This window comes from Indicator indicator, chromosome 15 (assembly GCF_027791375.1).
Source record: "Indicator indicator isolate 239-I01 chromosome 15, UM_Iind_1.1, whole genome shotgun sequence".
NCBI lineage: Eukaryota > Metazoa > Chordata > Aves > Piciformes > Indicatoridae > Indicator > Indicator indicator.
In genome coordinates this window covers 20,956,764-20,977,672 of record NC_072024.1, presented here as the reverse complement: position 1 = coordinate 20,977,672, position 20,909 = coordinate 20,956,764, and the positions used below count along the sequence as shown (strand labels likewise).

The window sequence follows — 20,909 nt, the reverse complement described above, 5'->3', positions numbered from 1 at the left end:
AGCGCTGGCAGAAATTTAAAGAAAAACTCAGTTCAAGATAACAAAAGCACCAGAGTAAAATAAAATGTCACTTGGGAATTGCATTCAGGACCTGCACTTCTTGACACTAGGGGGCTACTGATGTATTAACAGTGATCAAATGTTTAATTTTGCAGATGTATGGAGATTCTGTTTAATTTACACTATTTGTAAGCTTGTGTCAAGCAGCAGAACCATCTAGTCACAAACTGAAAAGTTATTAAGAAGTAAAATGTTATTTTGCTAAATGAAGCATTTAATTTTTAATTTCTAAGCAAGATTTTGTTTCAAAATGTAATGATAATAGTAAAAGGAATAAAGGGAAACACCTCTTTAAAATAAAAACACTTTTTAAAGCTCTACTCTGCCTGAAAGGTTTTGTGCTTATTCTGCTACATTACCAATATGTGAAGCCAGGACCTAAGTGTGAAATCATCAGGAACCAGATGCTGCCTCCTGTTTTTTACATATTCAGCTGCGTTTTCTTGATTCAAATGTCCTCTGAAAAGTTCAGATGGGTTGACAATAAACAACCAAATGCAAGATCAGTGAACCCACATCCCAAACTGCATCAACATCTGATGATTTCCTGCCAAGTTTGTAACCAATTTACTCAATGCCTTTCATTGCCTCCCTTTGTGACAGTCAGATGCTTTCTTTCCTTATCCTTATTTACAGTCCTAAGCTGAAGCAGTAGTGTTTGGTTGGCACTTGTGTGACAAACACATGTTATTGCCTCTCTTTTCTGATGGCACAAAAAGAAATTCTTGCCATCAGGATTCTGATGCAAATGGTCACAGAATGCTCAGCTTATTTGAGCCTCAGTGTTGAAAGTAGTTGTTTATAAACATCCATATGGGAAAATATGTTAACATATGGAAATCTAAGACTATAAATGCAGTTCAGGAAAATATCTTTAAAAATATCTAGTGATCTTTGCAGAAATTCCTGTATTACCAGTACCAGATTTTCTCGAATTTAATATCAACATAGGAATATTTTTTAATTCTTCCCTAAAAGACTCTTATTTCAGAGAAAAGACTACAAGCTCTATGCCCAAGTCCTTAATGCATCATAGTGGAATCTGAAGTTAAGAAAGCATGTTAGCTACCCCATCCTGTCCATGGACAACCTTGATGATACAACCCTGGTGTGTATATAGATATATATAGATTTTATATATACATATATATATATCTGTGCGGGTGTACAAACATTTCATAAAGCATAAGGAAGAGGCAATTATGCAGTGCTAGCTCAACAATCAATCTAGTTTCAATGGCCTGAACGAAAACTATACTAATACTTTGGAGTTATCCATAAGGAAGGAACAGTCACAAATTCCGCAGACACTGAGAGTAGAAAGCACCAGAAAGTCACAGCTGCCAATACACACATCTCATCTTCCTAGTTTGCTTTCCTGGATCTGAACCCTTGCTGTAAGCTAGTGACAGCTCATGGGAGACACAGCTTGTTTTCCCACCTATATTAGGGCAGGATGCCTTCAACGGCCATCAGTCAGCTCCCATTTTCTCATTCCAGTTTCCCTCTCCTTGTTTTCTACCACTTTTCTCCCCTTCATTTCCCATATTGCCTTTGCAAATAAATCATGTATTCATGTACAAGTGTCATACAAACTATATGCTGGCATGGTAAGAAGAGGGAAGAAAAAGCAGCAGAAAGGTACATGTAGTTTTAAGATGCCTGCATAGCCCACAACTCAGTGCAGTTCCCAACTTTCTTACATGATGCTGGAGGAAGGCACCTTTTCTGCTCCTTTCCGCCTCCTCCTCATTTTGGGTTTCCATTACCTCAGAGAACACCTTCAGAGAAAAACTTCAGCACCAATCCCCTCTAGACTACTTCCAAAGAAAACCCCCAACTCCATTTACTTAAGTAGAGACCTTTCCAGACTCACAGTCAACTCCTAGAGTATGGCACGTCTCCAATAATAGTTTGTGGGGTGCACACAGTACAGTTGAGCAATTACTACTTTTCTGCAGATATTTGCTCAGCATTCTTTTTGTTCTTCCAGCTCTGGAATGTAAATAAAGACTCAGAAATGTCGGGGGGATTGGAAAGTATTTTTGTACATATCTTCAAAGAATAATTTTTAAGCACACTCGATTTTATAAACACGAAATAACAGATCTTTGCACATCATTCCACTTGTGTAGCAATCTTCCCTTTTTCTTTTTTCTCTCCTTCTTCTGGAATAACAAGAATCCAGTTATCAATTCTTAAAATATATCTCCAGTACCTCCATTTACATGACATCATATAACTACATGGGACTGTCCCCGAACTAGAATGGAATATTTATTTGCTTCCCTTACTGACTATCCTCACTGTGCCCTTATTACTGTCTCATAATTTATACCCATATATCATTTCATAGTTCTGGTACCATTTTTTAAAAATTTAATCTGAAACAAATTTTAAACAACAGCATTTCTCTTGATTGGAGACTTGAGTTTTAGAGCAGCCAACAGGCTGGAGTTATTGATAGTACTCACAGTTCCTTAAAAGTTCCTGAGAATTTTACATACTTTTGGCACAAAACTGGTCTTCAGATTTATCTAGTACTTCTTTTCAGGTACTGTCTTGGTAATCAGTGAAAAGTCTGCCTTTGTTAAGCCAGCACACTGAGCTAATGTGTGGATCCTGTCTCCCTCCAGTGGCACATCACACTGCCCATAACCTCTAACAATCAAGTGTCACTAGAGCTTCCCTGAAACTCAGATGATATCTCTCTATGCCAAGGTTGTTAAGAAGTTGCTGGGATAGCTGGAAGAGATCCCATATGGCCTAGAAATCCCAAGGAAATTACAAAATAACTCCATTCTTTCAACAAGCCTCTTCTAAATGCCAAAATCTGCTATTGCCTGCTCAGCTTTCTGTTGCTTCTGTAGCAACAGCAAGAAACACGAGGAAAAAACACGGGGAGAAGGAGGTAAACTGTTTGTTCAGGTCTTGAAATAACTCTTCAAAGCAACTTCTGAAACCATATTTGTTAGGTAAAAGTTAGTAGTCACAATGTTATGCTGTTGAAAAACACAGAGTTGTACAATCAAGTCCTGAAAAGGTATGTCACATTCCCCCCTACACGCCAACAGCTCAGCAGTGATGCAGCCAGTTTAGATATTGCCTTTCCCACAGCATACTTAAATACACATGAAATCTTTGCACAGGGTGACGACTTGTGCAGTGCACAAATACTAAGCCATTCCATGCATCACTGAAGGTAATTTTTTGTTTTGGTAGAAGTCCCTGAATGCCTTCAGACCATGCATTTTGCAATGGATATGCTGAGTCTCCCCAGAGTGGATTCACTGCGAGACAGCAGTAGTTATGTTCCTCTGAGTAGAGGAAGCACAGTGTGCCCCCAGGCTTGCCTTCAGTCTGCCTCTGGGGAAAACAGGAATAGTATCCATCCCAGGAGTGACTGATGGCTGTGTTAAACACCTGTGTCCTTTCAGCATGAGCACTGCATTACAGCAATTTGTCTGGTTTTGCTGTCCTTTAAAACCACATGAACAATGTGTAATGCAAAAGCCATAGTACATGGGAAAATGAAATAGTTCCTCATTATGGAGATTATAAACTGCATTGTTGGGCCAAATGTTTCTAAACATTGAATCAGTCTATATTGTCTGCTTACCTTACAATTTTAAAATCCCAGCAATTTGTGATGATGATGCAAAGAGCAGATTTTTGGAAAGAATTCATCCTTTTCCAATTTAAATTTAAGAAGTTTGTGTAGGCGATTACTACTTAACAGCAACGTGAGAGCCTCACAACCAGCAGCGATACCTTTTTTACTTTCATAGAAGGAATGGTTTGATATTTATCTTCCATATCAGATGAACAAAGACTGTTCAAAGATGTGTGTGAAGTGGGAGTTGTAGTTACATAGATAGTAAATTCAGCTGAGAATTTTGATACCTATGGTCTTTCACTCCCTTTTAAATTCACTGCACATGCATGTACATAACAACTGCCTGGTTCAGAAAGTGAACATGGAGCAAACAATACAGAGAATGGGAAGAAAGTGACAGGAAAAAAAAAAAGTCAGTCCCATAGCTGTTCACAGAACTGCAAGAGTGTACTGGGAGCCAGACATCTTCCTCCTCCCATGACAATTTTTTTTTTTTTTAATAGCTGCTCAGTTCTTACAATGGTCAAAAATGTAATAAACTGCTGAAGACTGATAAGGTTTAGGACAAATACTCTGCCTCTGAACACTTTTCTCAAAGTATAATGCTTAAAAGTTTGGCTTACCATCCAGCACTAAGTTTCCAATTTGACTGCAAATTTCTGACTTGTCAAACTCCAAACAAAAGCATTTAAAAAAAATCCATCAATTAGATATTATTTGATTGCCAACATATGAAAATTCTTAGGATTCAGTTTTAAGGATAAATAATGTTTCCATAGATGCAGTACAGACCTAATTGCCACTATTCAGGAATCCATACATTTGCCTCGATTTTATGAGCATGAAACCACCCAAACAGCAAATAATTTATATTTTTTTTTTTTTAACGAAAAGTGAGCCCTAAGATTTCTGTTTAAATGCAGCCATTTGCTCCATTTTTTAAACAAGGAGAGAATTTTTGTTTCCTTCTGCCTTTGAACACAGGCTTCATCCTGCCTCAAGGTGGCGATACAATTGTGATAGTCGCTTGCTTTCAAGGCTGCCCGTAAGAAAACTGAATCAATCCGGGCTAGTTCTGCTAAATTCAGGGTAAAGAATCAGGATAGTATTACTGCTGCACGTCTCATTGCTGAAGCAGCTCTGCACTATTAAACATTGGAAATAGAAAGCAGTCAGAAATAAAAAGCTTTTCTAGCTTGGTCTTCAGAACAGGAGTTAAGAAAATATTATCTCTAGACCCATAGATTATTCCCAAATGTCACTCACACATATACATGTTTACAATTACACTGCATAGCAATTGTTTACTGCCTTCGAGTGGCATCTTTTTAGAAATATGACTTTATGTATATGTCCAAACATACCAAGGTGATGTTACAGCAGGAGTGAATAACTAGAAAAACTAACTCATCCTAACCTGAACATTAAGAAGTAGGTAAGTAAAACTACAATTTTTAGGCACACTCCCTTCCTCCCCCCAAAAAAATAAAACAAATAAATAAAAAAAAATTAATGTGCCTTTATTCTAAGTGATTTTCTACCAAAAAAATAGTGGGTTTTTTTCCTACCAAATCAAACATTTTCCCTGAAAGAGATTATCTGATGTACTAAGATGTTCTTTTTCTGTATAAACACACAGACCATGAAATCTTAGCTTAGTGCCACACAGGAAAATACAGAAAGACAAACATTTTGAGACCGAGAGGAATAAGAGAGTCATCTTTGTGCTATAAAACTGAAACTAAAAAACCCCTGCATTCTAAGGTGAAGCTCATTGCTGTGCACTCATATTTTGGCATTTATTTTCAACAAGGAAGATCCAGTGAGCTACAAGCCAATGAATCAAATTTCAGTGCCAGGAAAATTTGCTGGAAAAGTCCTTCTGAAAGCCATTTTCAGACTCAGTGGAGTACCCATTGGAAACACCTGGAAGCTCTGCACAGCCATTCACACAGTCATGGCTACCTAAGAGTTGAACAAGCATAGATGACCTGCTAGAACTGAATTGTAGAAATGTTTCTGCCATCAGAAATTTGACTGCAATTTTAACACTTTACCACCACAAATAAAAAATGAGAGAAATTTTAAATCAATCCTAACTGAGATGGCTCAGATCTTCCTGTACCTTACACGTAATTTGTCCTGTCGTTCATAATCATACTGAATGGTCACATTGAAGTGTATTAAGATGTAAAGCACAACCTGTGTTCTTTCCACATAGAAATATGTTCTCATGTGCTATTCAGTCACAAAACCCAGATTAACTAAATTTGTTCAAGAGTGTGGTAAGCACCAAACTGTCCAGAAGAGAGTGTAATTCTGACTGTGTTGATATGTTCAACACTACAGATGCTAGAACGAATATCTTCACTAAAACAATGTTTGCTTCTTTTTTTTTTTTCCTTCCCTTTTGGTGGGAGCAGGAGGGACTGTTGTTAATAAAACCCCAGGAACTCAGCCAGTTACTACCATACCAGCACACAAGAAACAAGGTGGCTCTGTTTTTGTCCTCATTTTTAAGAACCCACTGCTAGACCAGGGTTTTCATTTACATGCATGTGTTTTCCAGATTATTAATTACAATATAACTTTTTGATCCATCAGACTGGCATGTCTGCTCGTCCCTAGCCAATTCAGCTTCTGGATCTACAATGTTTGGGAAATCCCATTATGAAGAAAGTGTTTTACCCGAAAAGGAGCCATGAGTACCACACAGAAGCACAATTATGTATTAAGTTACTTAAATCTGTTAAGGGACAGCCAGAACCATACTCTGAGTCAGTCTTGCATACAATCCCCAAAACAATCCTATTAACTTTGTAAAATACTTCTTTTGTGTCAGTTACAAGTCAGGAAAGACCCCATAGTTAAGCTGTAAACAGCACCTGCATCTACCAGATTGGGGTAGAAAGACAAGTTTCAAGCTTATTTGAGCATGAAGGCTTTAAAGATCTTACTGCTGATGAAAAAAACCGCACTTCTGAAAGCTTACTTATAGTACTCCAGTGTTATAACAAAAGTGCTTGGTATGAGCTCCACAGATACACAGGACAAAAATATAGCATTTTCAGACCAAAGAGATTCAGTCTGCTGAAAAGATAGATTATAAAAATTAAATGGAGAACACAGCACTTGAAAGCTAAGAGGAACTGAAAAAAACAGATGAATAGCTGCTTAGAAAGCAATAACAAACCATGGAATGCAAATTATACAAAGACAAAAGACTGAAGAACTTCAAACTAAAGTGAGCCTTGAAGAGAAAATTTATTTAATCCACAATAAGCACAGTTGGCACTGTGGTGCACATACCCCTTTCCTAATGCAGCCACATTAGTCTGCGACATTACTTAAACAGACCTCCAAACAAAAAGGAAAACACCTTCTGCAAGTACATGTGTTATGCTTCAGTTTTGGAGAGTAAATCCAGATAAACAAGAGTAAAGAAGAAACTGGAAGTACAAACATCGAGGCTACTTGAGTTACCCTACACTTGCTCCTTAGCAAAAAGCTCTAGAACAAATTGAGAAGAGACTTATGGAAGAGGAAGGTTTGATACAATGGTTTGAACATTAAGTTTGGGTGTCCCATAAAATCTAATTATTAAAAGTTGCGATAAAGCTGAACCAATTCCATTTACTTTTTCTTTAATAAATCAAGTTCTGCCAAATTTTAAGACTGAAAAGCTAAACTTCCTTTGTTTCTTAAAAACTGACCAGAGATCCTGCTAATAACTCAGAAATCTGTCTTCAAAATTTGAATGGATTAGCGTCAACAAAATAAATCCAGTGGAACAATTTTTCAACACAAAAATTAATTCTCTAAAACCATTTCATCACATATACTACAGTTAAATTACCTGCATTATTGTTCCCAGTCTGTACTACGGTTCCTATAAGAAGCTACTTAAAATACTAAGGCTGAAAGTACAGCGATGTGTCAGTCAAAGCCTCATTGAAACAGGGAAGTTGGCTTGTTAAAGCAATCCATTAAGCCTTCCCAAAAGCCATTCTACTATCAACTGAGCTATATGTGTGGGACAAACAGATACATGCACACGTGTCTCAAGTGCTTTGTACTCCACAGACTGCTTAGGCTAATACCATGTGCTTTGGAAATTGCCATGGCAACAACATATTGCCTTACAAATGGAACCACTATAGTAAATAGGCATATAAAAACCTCTTGTGCACTGACAATGATGTTGCTTAAGCTTGCATGCCCTCCCTCCGTGACAAATAGTAGCAAGGGTGTAGGTGGCATGTGAAAAAATCCACACACAGGACAGAATCCTCTTAATAGGCCAATTGCACACAGCTGGACTAGCGGAGGGATAGACACTTAAGTTGCAGGACAACCTCCCACTCAGGCTGTGTGAATAGACTGCAGGTAGAGGAGTCATGGAGTAGTGGAAGAGTACTCAGTGAAGACTTCTTGTTTAGGCAATGAATAAACAGATATCAGAACCATAGAGAATAGCACTAGTTAAAAGCAGACAAAATAAAAAGAGATTTCATCATGTTCTCAGTATGAATCTGCCAGCCAAATTTTTTGTCTTTACTGAAATGAGTTAAGATGCATGATATTCACTTGAAAATGGGCTACCTTGCTATACTGCAACACCACAAACTAGTGTAGTCAAATAACTGGGAGTGTGTCAGAGTCCTCTGGTTTTCTGTGACTATGTTAATTTCTCAGGGGAACCACAAGCAAAATAGTCCTTGGAAATCCATAATGCACTGACATTCCAACACCACCTCCACAGCTCTGCTTTCTCTTCCTTTTTTTCACTTCACTTTGTCTATGCTGACATAGAACAATGGAAACACTGTCAAGTCCAAAAGTGGCAACAATTAATTTCCCATCTAAAATTTTCAATATTTTTAATTATTCTTTTCCTTTGCAACAGGTTTGGTTGGTTTGGGAGATTTTGTGTGTGTGTGTTTGCTTGTTTTCTGCAGAAATATTACTTGTTTAAAGTGAACATGACTCAGTCATTTCAGTCACTTCAAGGAAATTACCTGAAGGATCCCCTCTATTTTCTTTTGTAACAAAATAACATTTTCAGCAAGCAAAGGCGGGAAAAAAAAAAAAAAGTTATTCTGTCGCATTTTTAGTTAGCAGATTCATAAAATGCACTTTGATAAGTATTCACAATTTTCCTTTCTATATTCATCTCAAGATCCATTTAATACTGTAATAGCCTTAGGAGTGACACCATGTAACATCTTTTACATTGTCAAACTAGGTAAGGAGAGTACCATCTGCAACCTGTCAGGTTTTGCAGAGTTTGTGTCATTTTTCCTCTTCAATGTCAGACAAATTATACATAGTAAGTATTCTATTGTGCTCATCTGTCATGGAAAAGAAAAAGCAACTTAATCCAGTATTCAGCTCCACTCCAGAAACAATAAAAAAAAAAAAAAGAGAGCTCCTAGTTTGAATACTTAATACCTCCTTGATTGCACATAGTCTTCTGCTTCCAAGACAACAATTATCTGAAGAATTCATTTCTCTGCTCATTTTGACTGAGAGTTAGATTTGGAATGAGCAAAGAACCATAGAATACCTAAATATCAGTAAAATTTGTTTGCATTGAACGAGCAGCAATACTTTTGCCCCTCAGTGGTAGAAGCAGCAACTGCAACTGAAGACATCTGAGAATTCTGGTTTATGGCCCAAAGTACTTTTCCACTAAAAGAATAATATATTCCAACACACATAAGCACCAATGGCTTTAAAGCCCTATCCACAATTCCAAATCTCTAACAATGAACAACTATCCAACATTCACCTGTAAAAACTTTAAACCCAAGAAACTTCCAAATTTTCCCAATCTAAGAAAATAAATGATTGGACCATGATCCTACCTGTGGGTCAGACAGTCGAGAGAGGTCAGGGTACAGGTAGAATTTTATCCCCTCTGAAGCACCTGGTAATGTTACTCCACGAATCAGAAGAATCATCAACATGATATAAGGGAATGTGGCTGTTACATATACAACCTAGCAAGAAGAAGAAAACATTAGAAAAACATGGTCTCCTAGCTGCAACAAAATCATCTCCACATCCATCTTGCTGTTAGATAAAAACCAAATCCTTTTCTGGAGGAAAAGTGGTTTCATTGCCTTTGTTCTTGCCAATTGAATTTGTCCTTCTAAATTACTCTATGGGAAGGTAGGAAATATCAACACATTTTTACAGAGATTGGAAAGTTCCCTTCAAGCACCTGATTTACTCTTTCTTTGTGACAGGTAACCAGACACTCTATATAGTGCACCTTTGTACTACACCACATTATATTCCAAACATGGAGGAACTGACCTGTATTAGCAAGTAATTAATGGCATGAATTATATAAAACACATGCAATGAATTCTCAGTCACCTAGCCTGGATGTCTATGTTTGAAGAACAAACATTTCATCAAGCTTAAAGTTTAAATGCCATGTATACCTGCTTACCATCTGGGATAACGCCATTATCATGCAAAGCACCTTCAGGCAAAATTCCTGAGTTGCTGAAAACCAGCAATTTCTGTTTTCACATACATGGCCAATATTCTTTTTTCCAGAAATCAGTGTGCTCTGTGCATGGGAAGCAACTGAGCCTTTCTGGAAACCTGAAAGTTACACTTCCCAAAGGAAAAACTGAGCATAACTGACTCTGTTTTACAGTCACAAACCTGAGAGCAATAGGTAGCTACTCAAACTTGGAGATGGATTAAATGATAAATTCCATGTCAGTATGAATATGAATTAAATTATCAATTTCATGTCACTACAAATATTTCCTTTAAATAAAAACATACCTCAACTCAGCATAATTCTCTATAGTCACCTGTACAGGGTAGGTTTAAATATTCAGTATGAGATGATACACTTCTACCATCCATAAACCTGAATCACTCAACAAGCTTCAAGAATGAGTAAAATATTTTGGTGAAAAATACATGTAAAGTCTTCAAAAATATTTGTTTTATTATATATATATTTATTAAATATATTATTCAGTTTATTATCTGTCTCGTGGCTGTGTAAAGGAAAGGGATACAGCAGAAATTACTCTCAAACCTTTTCATGTCTAACAAACCGAGATTAACTTTTCAACCCATGCTGAGTACTTAACCCCAAACAGTAAACCATCTCACAAGTACATTCAGAAATGAAGGAACTTAAAAATCACATGGCAGATCTTCAAACTTGTCCAGCTGCCCAAACCATATTTAGATACTTTAATCTTACTGATCTTAACAGGAATTAAGCATCTACATATCATTCAGGTGTCAGATATTTTTTCTCAACTTCTTCTAAATCAACAGTTGATTTTAATATAGAATAGTCAGCAGACATATCCATTTGATGACATGGAAGATAGTGCACCTAAGCATCTGTTCTAACATTAAAGAATAACATTTCATCACATTATGCTTCATTAAGGACACTAGTTTGCAGCCTGGTATCTTGTGCATCCTGCCACTGCCCTGAAATTTTGCACATCAGTACACAATTTTGTAAAGGCAGATTTCTTCCTGGCTTCCTTTAGGTGTGATTCCTCATGCAGCTCCATCAAGGATGAGGTTTCTTCTTTTACACCTAAGAGAGGTGTGTAGTTCAGTACCTCGCATGCAGGGCTTCTTCCTTACCCTCAACAGAGTTATCATGTATTTCTTCTACATTTTTGCACAAGCTAAGTCACCTTCACTTGAAACTTGAAAGATGCAAACTAGTCCTCAAGATCTTTGTGGTGCCTTACTCATGAAATGATCACATAGACACCTAGATAACTTTATAGATAACCTTGAGTGATACAGATATCTAAGTCTCTTAATGTTTTGGTATTTAAACTCCTAGTACTTGTAACTCATGGCAGTCAATGAAATACGTGATTTCAGGATCCAAGGTCCTAATGTACTTTCACTTAAGCACCTAAGTAGTCTTAAGAGTTATTAGATGCTCCAGTCTAAATAACTTTGCAAATTTGTCTTTCAACTGTATTGCAATAAGAGAACTTGGTGCAAAAAGTAGAATGCCAAAAATTTTTATTTTGTTTCCAACAAAAACATTGGCATTGCTCTGACAAGAGTTTAAAAAAAGCATTTTGAGCATTGGAATGCAAATTAACATACCAAGCAATTATAGTCAATTAAACCAGGATGCAGTGTAATTAGAAACAGTTGTGTTCATTTATATTCAGAGAGGTTTGATGTGGTGAAAGAAAAGAAAACAATTCAGTAAACTTTTAATGCCTACAGATGTGATAATGATACTAATAATGGGGTTTGATTTCTAAAATGCCTCATACTCCATCACCTCAGGAGCCCTAGAGATGCATGGTCAAATAAGCCACTGATGCACTGGATTCTATGGCATTAAAGTGGCTCAACATACTGGGAGACTGGAACACCACCTACAAGTAGTGATCCTCTCTCCTCTCTATACACAACACCTAGCTGCTGCAGTACAGGAGAATCTCACAGTTTTAGCAGCCTCGTCAGATGTGCAAGCACTAACATCAATAAATTGTCACCCATCTCAGTTGGCTCAGGAAGGATGTATCACTCTCATTTTTCTGGATATCTGCTTTGGTATTTATGGCCAAAATTGCTGAGCCAATTGCACTATATAGATGTCTTCTTTCTGAATGGTAATCAGAAAAGAAGGAGAGTCCTTATTTCTTTAAAGCTGAGGCACAGCTACCCTCATGATAAAACTGTGCTAGAAGTTGTGGTTCTAGTAATTGCAACAGTGTTAAGAGGTGTGGATAGGCTATGGAAGGCATTTGGAACAGCGAAGAGAAATCAGTGAGGTATAACTGAAAGCCGGGATGGCTCTGGGGGATTACAGTCTACAGTACACGAGTACCTTTACTCTCATGGGTACAGAAGAAGAAACCTCATCCTTGGCGAAGCTGAGTGAGGAAATATACCCAAAGGAACCTGAAAGAAACATGCCTTTACGAAATTGTTTACTGATGTAGATGAACTAAAAGTGTTTAATTTCACTTGATGCTTCAGAAAATTACTGGCTTGCTAATTCTCTTCCTCTAAAGTCCTCTACCACTCTGTTAGGCTATGAACACAAGTAGTATCCAAGCAGGAATCACCAGCATTTCGCTCCAACTCAGTACTGGAAGAGTTATTTGGAAAATAAGCATGCTCTGCTCATTCTTATCTTTCATTTAGTGTTTTCCGTTTATTGGCCAGTCATATAAGTGACAGTGTGGATCCCAGAGAACTAGATTAACACCACCACCTTCCTTTGTTGAGGGAACTGCTGAGTAATCTTTAGATCTCAGTGACATAAAAGGTATGTCTCACAGGACAAAGGACAGACAACTTTGCCCACACTGATGTACACTCCTGTGTGGAGAAACTGCTTGGGAACCCAAAATTTGGCTACGTGCATGATGTATCCTGCTTTACTTCTAACTTCCTAGAAGTGAACAGCAAATAACACACTAAAACATTGTATTTTGTGGACATCTTTGTATACTGTGGAATTCCCCACACAGCGTTGTTGGAAGAAGAGTCTTTTGCTGATATGATACTACAGCATCTATAGACATACAAATGACAATTGCAAACAAACCTTTTTCACCTTGATTAGATTTAAAGGAAAGAGTTATAAAGCACTATAAAGGAATGACAGCTGTTTCATAAGTTGTTTTTTTTTTTAAGTATGTCAAGAGGCGGGGGGTAGGGGGCAGGAATCAGTCTAGAGTTACCTCCATTTTAAAGCTAAAATGTCATATGCAGAAAACTAAATCAAATGAAAACTCAGATGACGAATTTATGTGATTTCCAATTGTGTGTCTTTTAGAATCATTAAAATTGTTGGGTTTTTTCTGTTTTCTCTGTGTTTGTTCATCATCTTCTTCTGCCTTGTTTATCCATGGAAGGAAATTTGCTCCAGAATAACCTTGTAAACATCCTTAATCAGATCGCTTACAAATTGTAGAATTTCTTCTTAGGTGCTAATGAATCACATGTGAGTGCAGTTTCATTTGAAGCAGAGAGAACCTCAAAACCCAACAGCTTAGGAAATTTAATAGGAGTTGAGAAAAAAAAGTCAAAGAGGAAAAACTTCACTGGGAATGCAAGACAAACTGGGAAAAAGGAGAGGACACAATGAAAGTATGCTAGGACCTTGTTAGATGCATAGTGATCACAGGAAGCAGAGGATTCTATATGACACCATAACAGCAGAAGAAAAAGAAACACTTCTGATATCACAACATACTGAAGACACTGGCTTCAACACAAAAAGATCTCTGATCTCTGTCTAGTAGAGCTGTGCCAGTCCTTATTTTTATCCATGTGATGTTAAAGGCAATAAGTAAGTAAATAACAGCTTGAGTCAAGCTGAAATAGTTTCTTCTACAATGAAATGAAAACTCAACTCCAAAATTCATTTTGAGTCAATAGAAAAGAATTATATCCTATTCTATTTTGGTTTGGCATTTTTACTGAATGAGTAGAAAGGAGATACGCCTTGACTGAAAAGGACTTTAACCAGCCAAAGTCATTATTTGTAAGATGCATTCCAATATTAAAAAAAAAAAGTGAAAAATTGAAAAACAATTCCTATTTTTAAAGCAAGAATTATTATTTATATTAGACCTGACTTTATGAACTTTTCAACATTTTCCAAATTCCACTTCAACAAGATACTGTGTTCAAAAAAACCTGCCCACCTGTAGTCAAAAGTTCCAAAGCAGGGGGAAAGAAAATGTGGTGAAAGTTTTGACTCAGTGCTGAGTGCCCTAGTGCTCAAATAAGCTTTTAACAGAAGCAACCCAGGAATACAGCAAAAATTGACAAGCAAGGAAGAAGTACCAAAGGCAGGCATCACCAATGCACTTCAACAGCTTGCATTCCAGGCTGAAGTGACTGAACAATTCACTTAGATGATGAGCTCTTTCTTCCCATAAATATTCCTTAAGCAGCATCAAGTTTCCTAAATGTGTGTTAACTTCAAATTATTTCCCAGCTAATTACCACAGCTGGTTTTCTTGCCAGATTGCCCATGACCATTGAAATCAAGATTAGTTTTATTTCTGCTAAAATTGCTCTTCAAGTTTCTTGGTTACTTTGATGGGTTCTACAGGCCTCATTCTTCCAAAAAAAAACCAAAAAACCCCAAAACAAAACAAAACCAAAAACGTACTGCCTAGACCAAATGCAAAGTAGATTTCCACGTATTTGCATTAAAATACCATAATTTAACAGATACTGCTGCCCCAAAACATTCATTTGTCATAGTACCAATAGAAACATAGCAGAAATATTCATATATATGGTCTCGGAACATTACACTGCAGAAGTGGTGCACTTCACAATCCCAGGAACACCTGAGCTCCTTAGTTATTCCCACTTCTCAGCTTGGTGTTTGAATATAACAAGAAGGTAAAAAATTCCTCACATCTTCAGAAAGAAACCTTCTCATGCGAGTAGAAGGAAGTTTCATTGATTTTGTAGAGAATGCCCAATAGATAAAAGTGGGAAACAGACTACAAAGTGTTTTTTGGAACAGAATTTCCCCTCCATGCAGACATCATCAGTAAAGCTCAACTGTGATGGCAGGAACACACGACGGTGTCTATATAATGGCTAGCAGCAGTGAATTTTATTACATTATTTAAATCAGTTATGTGAGTATTTGCATTTCAGCACTAAATAATGGTAAAATCAGATAAACAGATTCTTTCTTGAGCTGACCATACACATGCACAGCTTAATAATGACCTGATCACTTGCAAAGAAAGTGCTGGCCTGAACAAGGACACAGCCTGAACTAAGAAACACTGAGAATTAGTTATACTGTTTCTTGAATGTTACTATAATTTTTTGCTGCTAAAGGTCAAAAGATGACAACAGGAAGATTTACTTCCTAGATAAGTATCTATAGTAAAGACAACTCAGAGGAAAACTCAGAAACTCAGTTCAATGACTTGCATCTTCTCTGTGCTGCTGTTGGTCAGTCTCCAAAATTACCTTGTCCAAAACCAACATTCATCCCACATTTATCAACTGCCTGAGTGTCCTCAGAAGAGTTTTGTTGATTTAAAAAAAAAAAAAAGCAACAATTCTGAACACTGATATGCCTTAGAGTGTGCTATCCATTTGTGAGAAATGCTTGACATTGTTAATGTATTGTTAATACACAGCTAAACACAAACATAGCAGCAGCTGTAAAAACAACGTGCCCAAAATAAACCTGTGAACAAGGGGAAGTCACTGGTGTAACTTTCACATGCAGAAAGTTGCAGAAATCCTTTATTTAAAAGAACACTACAATGTGGCAGAGACAGCTCTGCCAGCCTAAATATAAAAGAAGCAATCCAAAGATAAAATCCAAGTATCATTGTCCTTATTACCTAGGTGGGATCTTTTTGTTTTGTGTGGTGTCTATGTTTTGCCTGTATCTGCAGCTAAACCATAGCAGGTATCCTATCACCCAGTGACCCCTCCTCAATAGAGAAGAGGAATCAGGGAAATTATCAAAACAATCAAAAAAAAGATTTATTGAAATAGCCAAACTAATACCAACATGAAACATAAGAAGCACAGAAAAGGTAGAGTGGTCACACTAAATGGGAAGGCAATCCTTACCATCAGGAGTAGGGTCAAGAGGAGCCCAAGCAAGAGGAAGAGCCTAATGAGAAAGCCCTTGTTCTCAGCCAACATCCCCCCCTTTATACTGAGCATGACATTCATGGTCCAGAATCTACCTGTAACCAGCTCAGCTCAGCTGCCCTGACTGACTTTAAATTGCTAATGGCCTGCAGACTATGGCTGGTCTGGGATTCTGTCACAGCAAAATCAGGACAGGTGTGGTTTTTTTTGTCCCTGAAGAGGTTATTGATTTACATTCATTATTTTGTTTCCTCCATAAATGGGAGAGCCTTGAACTAGCATGACAAATGAAATAATGATGTCTTATAACTATGAATATGTAAAAGAATAATGTTAACGTATTGCTTTTGTTCACATTCAAGCATATAAAGAGGAAGACTTGCCCTGTGGCTGTGGGCAAGGAGAGGAAGCAAGTTTCGGTATCTTGGCTAAGCTCATCACTGCAAGCAGAAGTGTTTATGTAGAGCACCCATCAAGGAAGGAATTTGCAGAGCCACAAATATCTCAAAGACTGCTATTTAATCAAGTAAAAGTCAAATTTAAAACTCAATCAGGCACATTTTTAAATATAAATTAGGACTAATTAATCAACTGAAGGTTTTTTCATTTTTAAAAGGTCTTTAAAAAGTTCAAGCTTTTATAAATCAAAGCTATTCCTCTTTGTAACCTTCCCAGATTTTCAGACTTCTGAATGCTGTCTAGTTTGCCTTCATGCACAACAAGCCAGATATATCAGTTACATAGCTGCAGAGAAACCTGAATTTTCCTTAAAAACATTTAACATGGGAAGGCTGCTAATAATATAGGAAAATCTTATTTCTATGAAAGTAATTTACAGAATTGGGTCAGAATTATCCCATACTAGCACCTGAATTCCCAGTTTTCTTACTTGGTTTACACAGGCAGAAATTTGGGACTTGATAAGGTGCTATATGAAGATGCTTCCTTTACTACTCTAGTTGCCTTCCAGATCTCACTGAAGACATCAGTCATTAGGGTCTGGCATATTCCAAAACTGTTCAATTTGTAAAGCAAAGAAAGATACAAAGGTCAGGACAGGGCATGATTCTTAGCAAGTATCACAGAAAAACTTGTAAGATTTTAAGTCTGCAGTGGAATGAACGCAAAATTTTTGACCAATTCATTCATCTAATTGAGAGGGCAGTAAAGTTCGTTTGCCCTCAGACTATTTGCTAGAGGACATGAGAGAGAGTTGTCCTGATGAATGCTGTCCTCATGTAATCACTAATTGCTCTGCAGAATGACTAGTTTCAGTGAATCAGAACATTCCTCATCATCTCTACCTTAGATTGCTTGCTTGTCCCCAGTCCCAAATGAATACCACCACTAAGTAAATAAAGATGGCTGCATGCAGTCTGCAAAGTGGATACAATGCTATCCACCAAAAGCATCAGGAGGTGAGGTTTCCCAGAACCCCTCCTCCTTCAGGTAGTCACAAAAGGTCCCTTCAAATTTACACCAAAACTAGTCACACATGAGACACTTTATTTGTTACGTAGGCTATCAATCTTCCAAATGTTCAAATGTTAGTAGCCATTTCTAAATAATTTATCAATCAGTTTGGCACAGTTCTCTCAGAGTACCACAGCATTACAACAAGACAGATGCTGAGGTCCTGGAGCAGATCCAGGAGGGCAACAAAGGAGGTGAAGGGTCTGGAGAACAGGCCTTGTGAGTAGCAGGTGAGTGAACTCGGGTTGTTTAACCAGGAGAAAAGGAGGCTCAGGGAGGACTTCTCTATCTCTACAGCTATCTGAAAGGACACTGGAGTGAGGTGGGGGTCAGTCTCCTCCCAAGTGTTACTTGGGACAGTTAGAGAGGAAATGGCCTCAAGTTGTGCCAGGTGAGGTTTAGTTGGATATTAGAAGAAAATTCTTCACTCAAACACTGGATCAGGCTCCTGAGGAATCTGGTTGAGTCCCCATCCCTGGAGGTGTTTAAAAGAGGCAGAGGTGTTGTGCTAAGGGAGGTAGTTTAGCACCCAACTTGGTACACTTAGAGAGTGGTTGGACTTAATAAACTTAAAGGTCTTTTCCAACCAAAACAAACAAAAAAAAAAAAAACCCTGAACAAACAAAAAACCCAACCCCTATGATTCCAGCATTATTTGATCTTGTGCAGTAAAGGCTGTGGGGGGAAAAAAGTTATTTCTAAACAAGCAAGCATAAAAGACATTCCTATAGCACATTCATACCTCTTCTTTCTTTTGATAGTTTTTGTAATCACAAAACTGTCTTCTGTATTGGACTAGATGACCTTCAAGGGCCCTCCCTGACTGAAACCATTCCGTGATTCTATTGGGCAGTTCAGGATGTTTATAGGATAGTAAAGAGATTATCATATATTATTGAAAAAAGAGTGTGTTCATCTCCCCAGAGGCTGCCAAACAAATTTCTATTATCCACTGAGGAATACAGGCCCTTATCACTGTGGTGACCACTAAAATATGTGCCCTCCGTAAAGCATTTGCAATAGTACTTTTGTATTAGGTATGAAATTATATTAGAAATATGATAAATAGCCTAACCAACTAAACTAATAAGCACAGTTATCATCCAGACCCCAGTTATCCACATTTCCATTTCCTATGGCTTCTACATCTATTAGAATGCAGTTACTCACATCTTTATTTTGCTTAAAGGCAACTTCCCTACCAACAGCCTCAGCATCTAGCCCCTAAATCACCTCAAGGCTGCCTTGTAGGACACTGATCTGACAGCATGCTGCAATTTAACCGTGGTTTTGAGTTGAGGTTCAGTCTGAGAAGCAGAGATGTGATGCACAGGAAATAGAAGAGGAATCACAGAATAAAGACACTGGACTGGAAGACAGTGTGAGTTAAGAGTATGTTAGTGCCACAGATCTATCTTAGACAAATTTTGATGTCTCTGCTCTGCCTTCATCCCTTCAGTTCACCAGAGCCTTCTGACTGTCTGTTATGTGGATGTAAAGGAAGATCTTCAGGGAATAGAGACATCTCACCGTATTCATCCAAGTCTTGGTACAGTGAGATTCTAACCTCAGAAAGGCACCCCAGGAACGTGTGGCATACAAATCAATCCCCAAAAATGCTCACAGTCCTGGTTAGTTTGCTAGGACAGCAATGAACATATTTTATACCCACAGGAATTAATTCCAAGAACTTTTTATTACAGTTAATTCTTTCAGCCAGAATGTTACAGCTGTGCCTTATACTTCCTATATATAACACAATCAAGCTTATACAGAATATTTTGAGAGATTTTTTCCTTTTCTTTTTTAACCACGCAAATATTTCAATTGCCCAACATCAGAAATGAACAGCATGTGCATGGCAGCCAACTCACTACTTGTGGATGTGTTTTAGTTACCAACAGAGCACCAGCAACAGCTCCCTGAAGCTGCCTTTGTTGCTCCTGCAGCAATTTATTTCATTGAGCTTTCCCTTTCTTAAGACTAAATTTGGATTCAATCCCTGCAACTTGACACTGGGGTGGTATACAGAATTAAAGTTTGTAAATCTCACAAGAACAGCCTTGTACATAAAACTTCCACTACAAAGACACCTTTACATTGCAGATAAAGCATATACTGACTGCAGAAACTAAAGAGACTGCGTTCCCACTGGCAGGAATTTGATTTAATACCAGCCCCTGCATACAGTGCCATTGGGATGCATACCTATGAACTGCATTGAAAATTGAGAAGAATGAGCTAGTCTTGAAGCTGTCTAGAGCAGCACTAGATGAGAACAAATTACCTGTGAGAGAAACAGGGGCTGGTACCTTTTCTGTTTCAGCCAACAAAATAGGAAATTGAAGGATCACTAAGAGAGTTAGTGCTATAAACGGGAACCAACTCTCATGTTTCTGTGTTTTAGCTGAGGCACCAAAAAGATAGCTTGCATGCTCTTGCTGGAGAAAAGGTGCAAGTAATACTCCAAATACACAGCCTAAGATCCAACAAAGCAGTATCTATAGTGATTTCTGTACACACAGAGAGACTAGGGCTTGGGAAGCCACACAGACATTTTTGTAAAACAGCTTCAGAAAGTCTCAACAGTTTCACATCACAGCTACAAGCAGTGTGTCATGCCCCTGAAGGAGTAAAGGTTTAGCCCTGACATGTGCATCAACAATGACCACAAGGAACAGAAACAACTTACATTCTGGCTTCTGATTGATGTTTTTCTGTACAGCATTTTTCAGTGATAATTTTGGAGGGGTTGGGAAGGAGGCAGAAATAGAATCATAGAACGTATCAGGTTTGGCAGGGACCCTCAAAGGTCATCTTGTTCAACATCCCTGCAGTGAGCGGGGACATCTTTAACCAGATCAGGTTGCTCAGGGCTCCATGAAGTTTGACTTTGAATGTCTCCTGGAATGGAGCCTTCACCATACCTCTGGGCCACCTATTTCAATGTTTCACTACCCTCATTATAAAGAGCTTCTTCCTCATGTTCAACCTAAATCTACCCTGCTCCAGTTTAAAACCATTGCCCCTAAATGGTCCTAAATAGGACAATGCATAAGGAAGGACAAGTTCTGTAGAAGAAGAAATTAAATACGAGGAGGTTATGGAGGAACAAATGACTGAAATT

General features: G+C 37.8%; 1 protein-coding gene across 1 annotated transcript in view; it reads right to left on the bottom strand.

Moving 5' to 3' along the window:
- SLC6A11 (solute carrier family 6 member 11) overlaps nucleotides 1–20,909 on the bottom strand; it is a 95,466-nt gene that overhangs the window by 38,297 nt on the left and 36,260 nt on the right. The window contains exon 6 of the mRNA XM_054387166.1: nucleotides 9,544–9,678. Coding sequence (XP_054243141.1) covers nucleotides 9,544–9,678 — 135 coding nt within the window. The remainder of the gene's footprint in view (nucleotides 1–9,543; nucleotides 9,679–20,909) is intronic.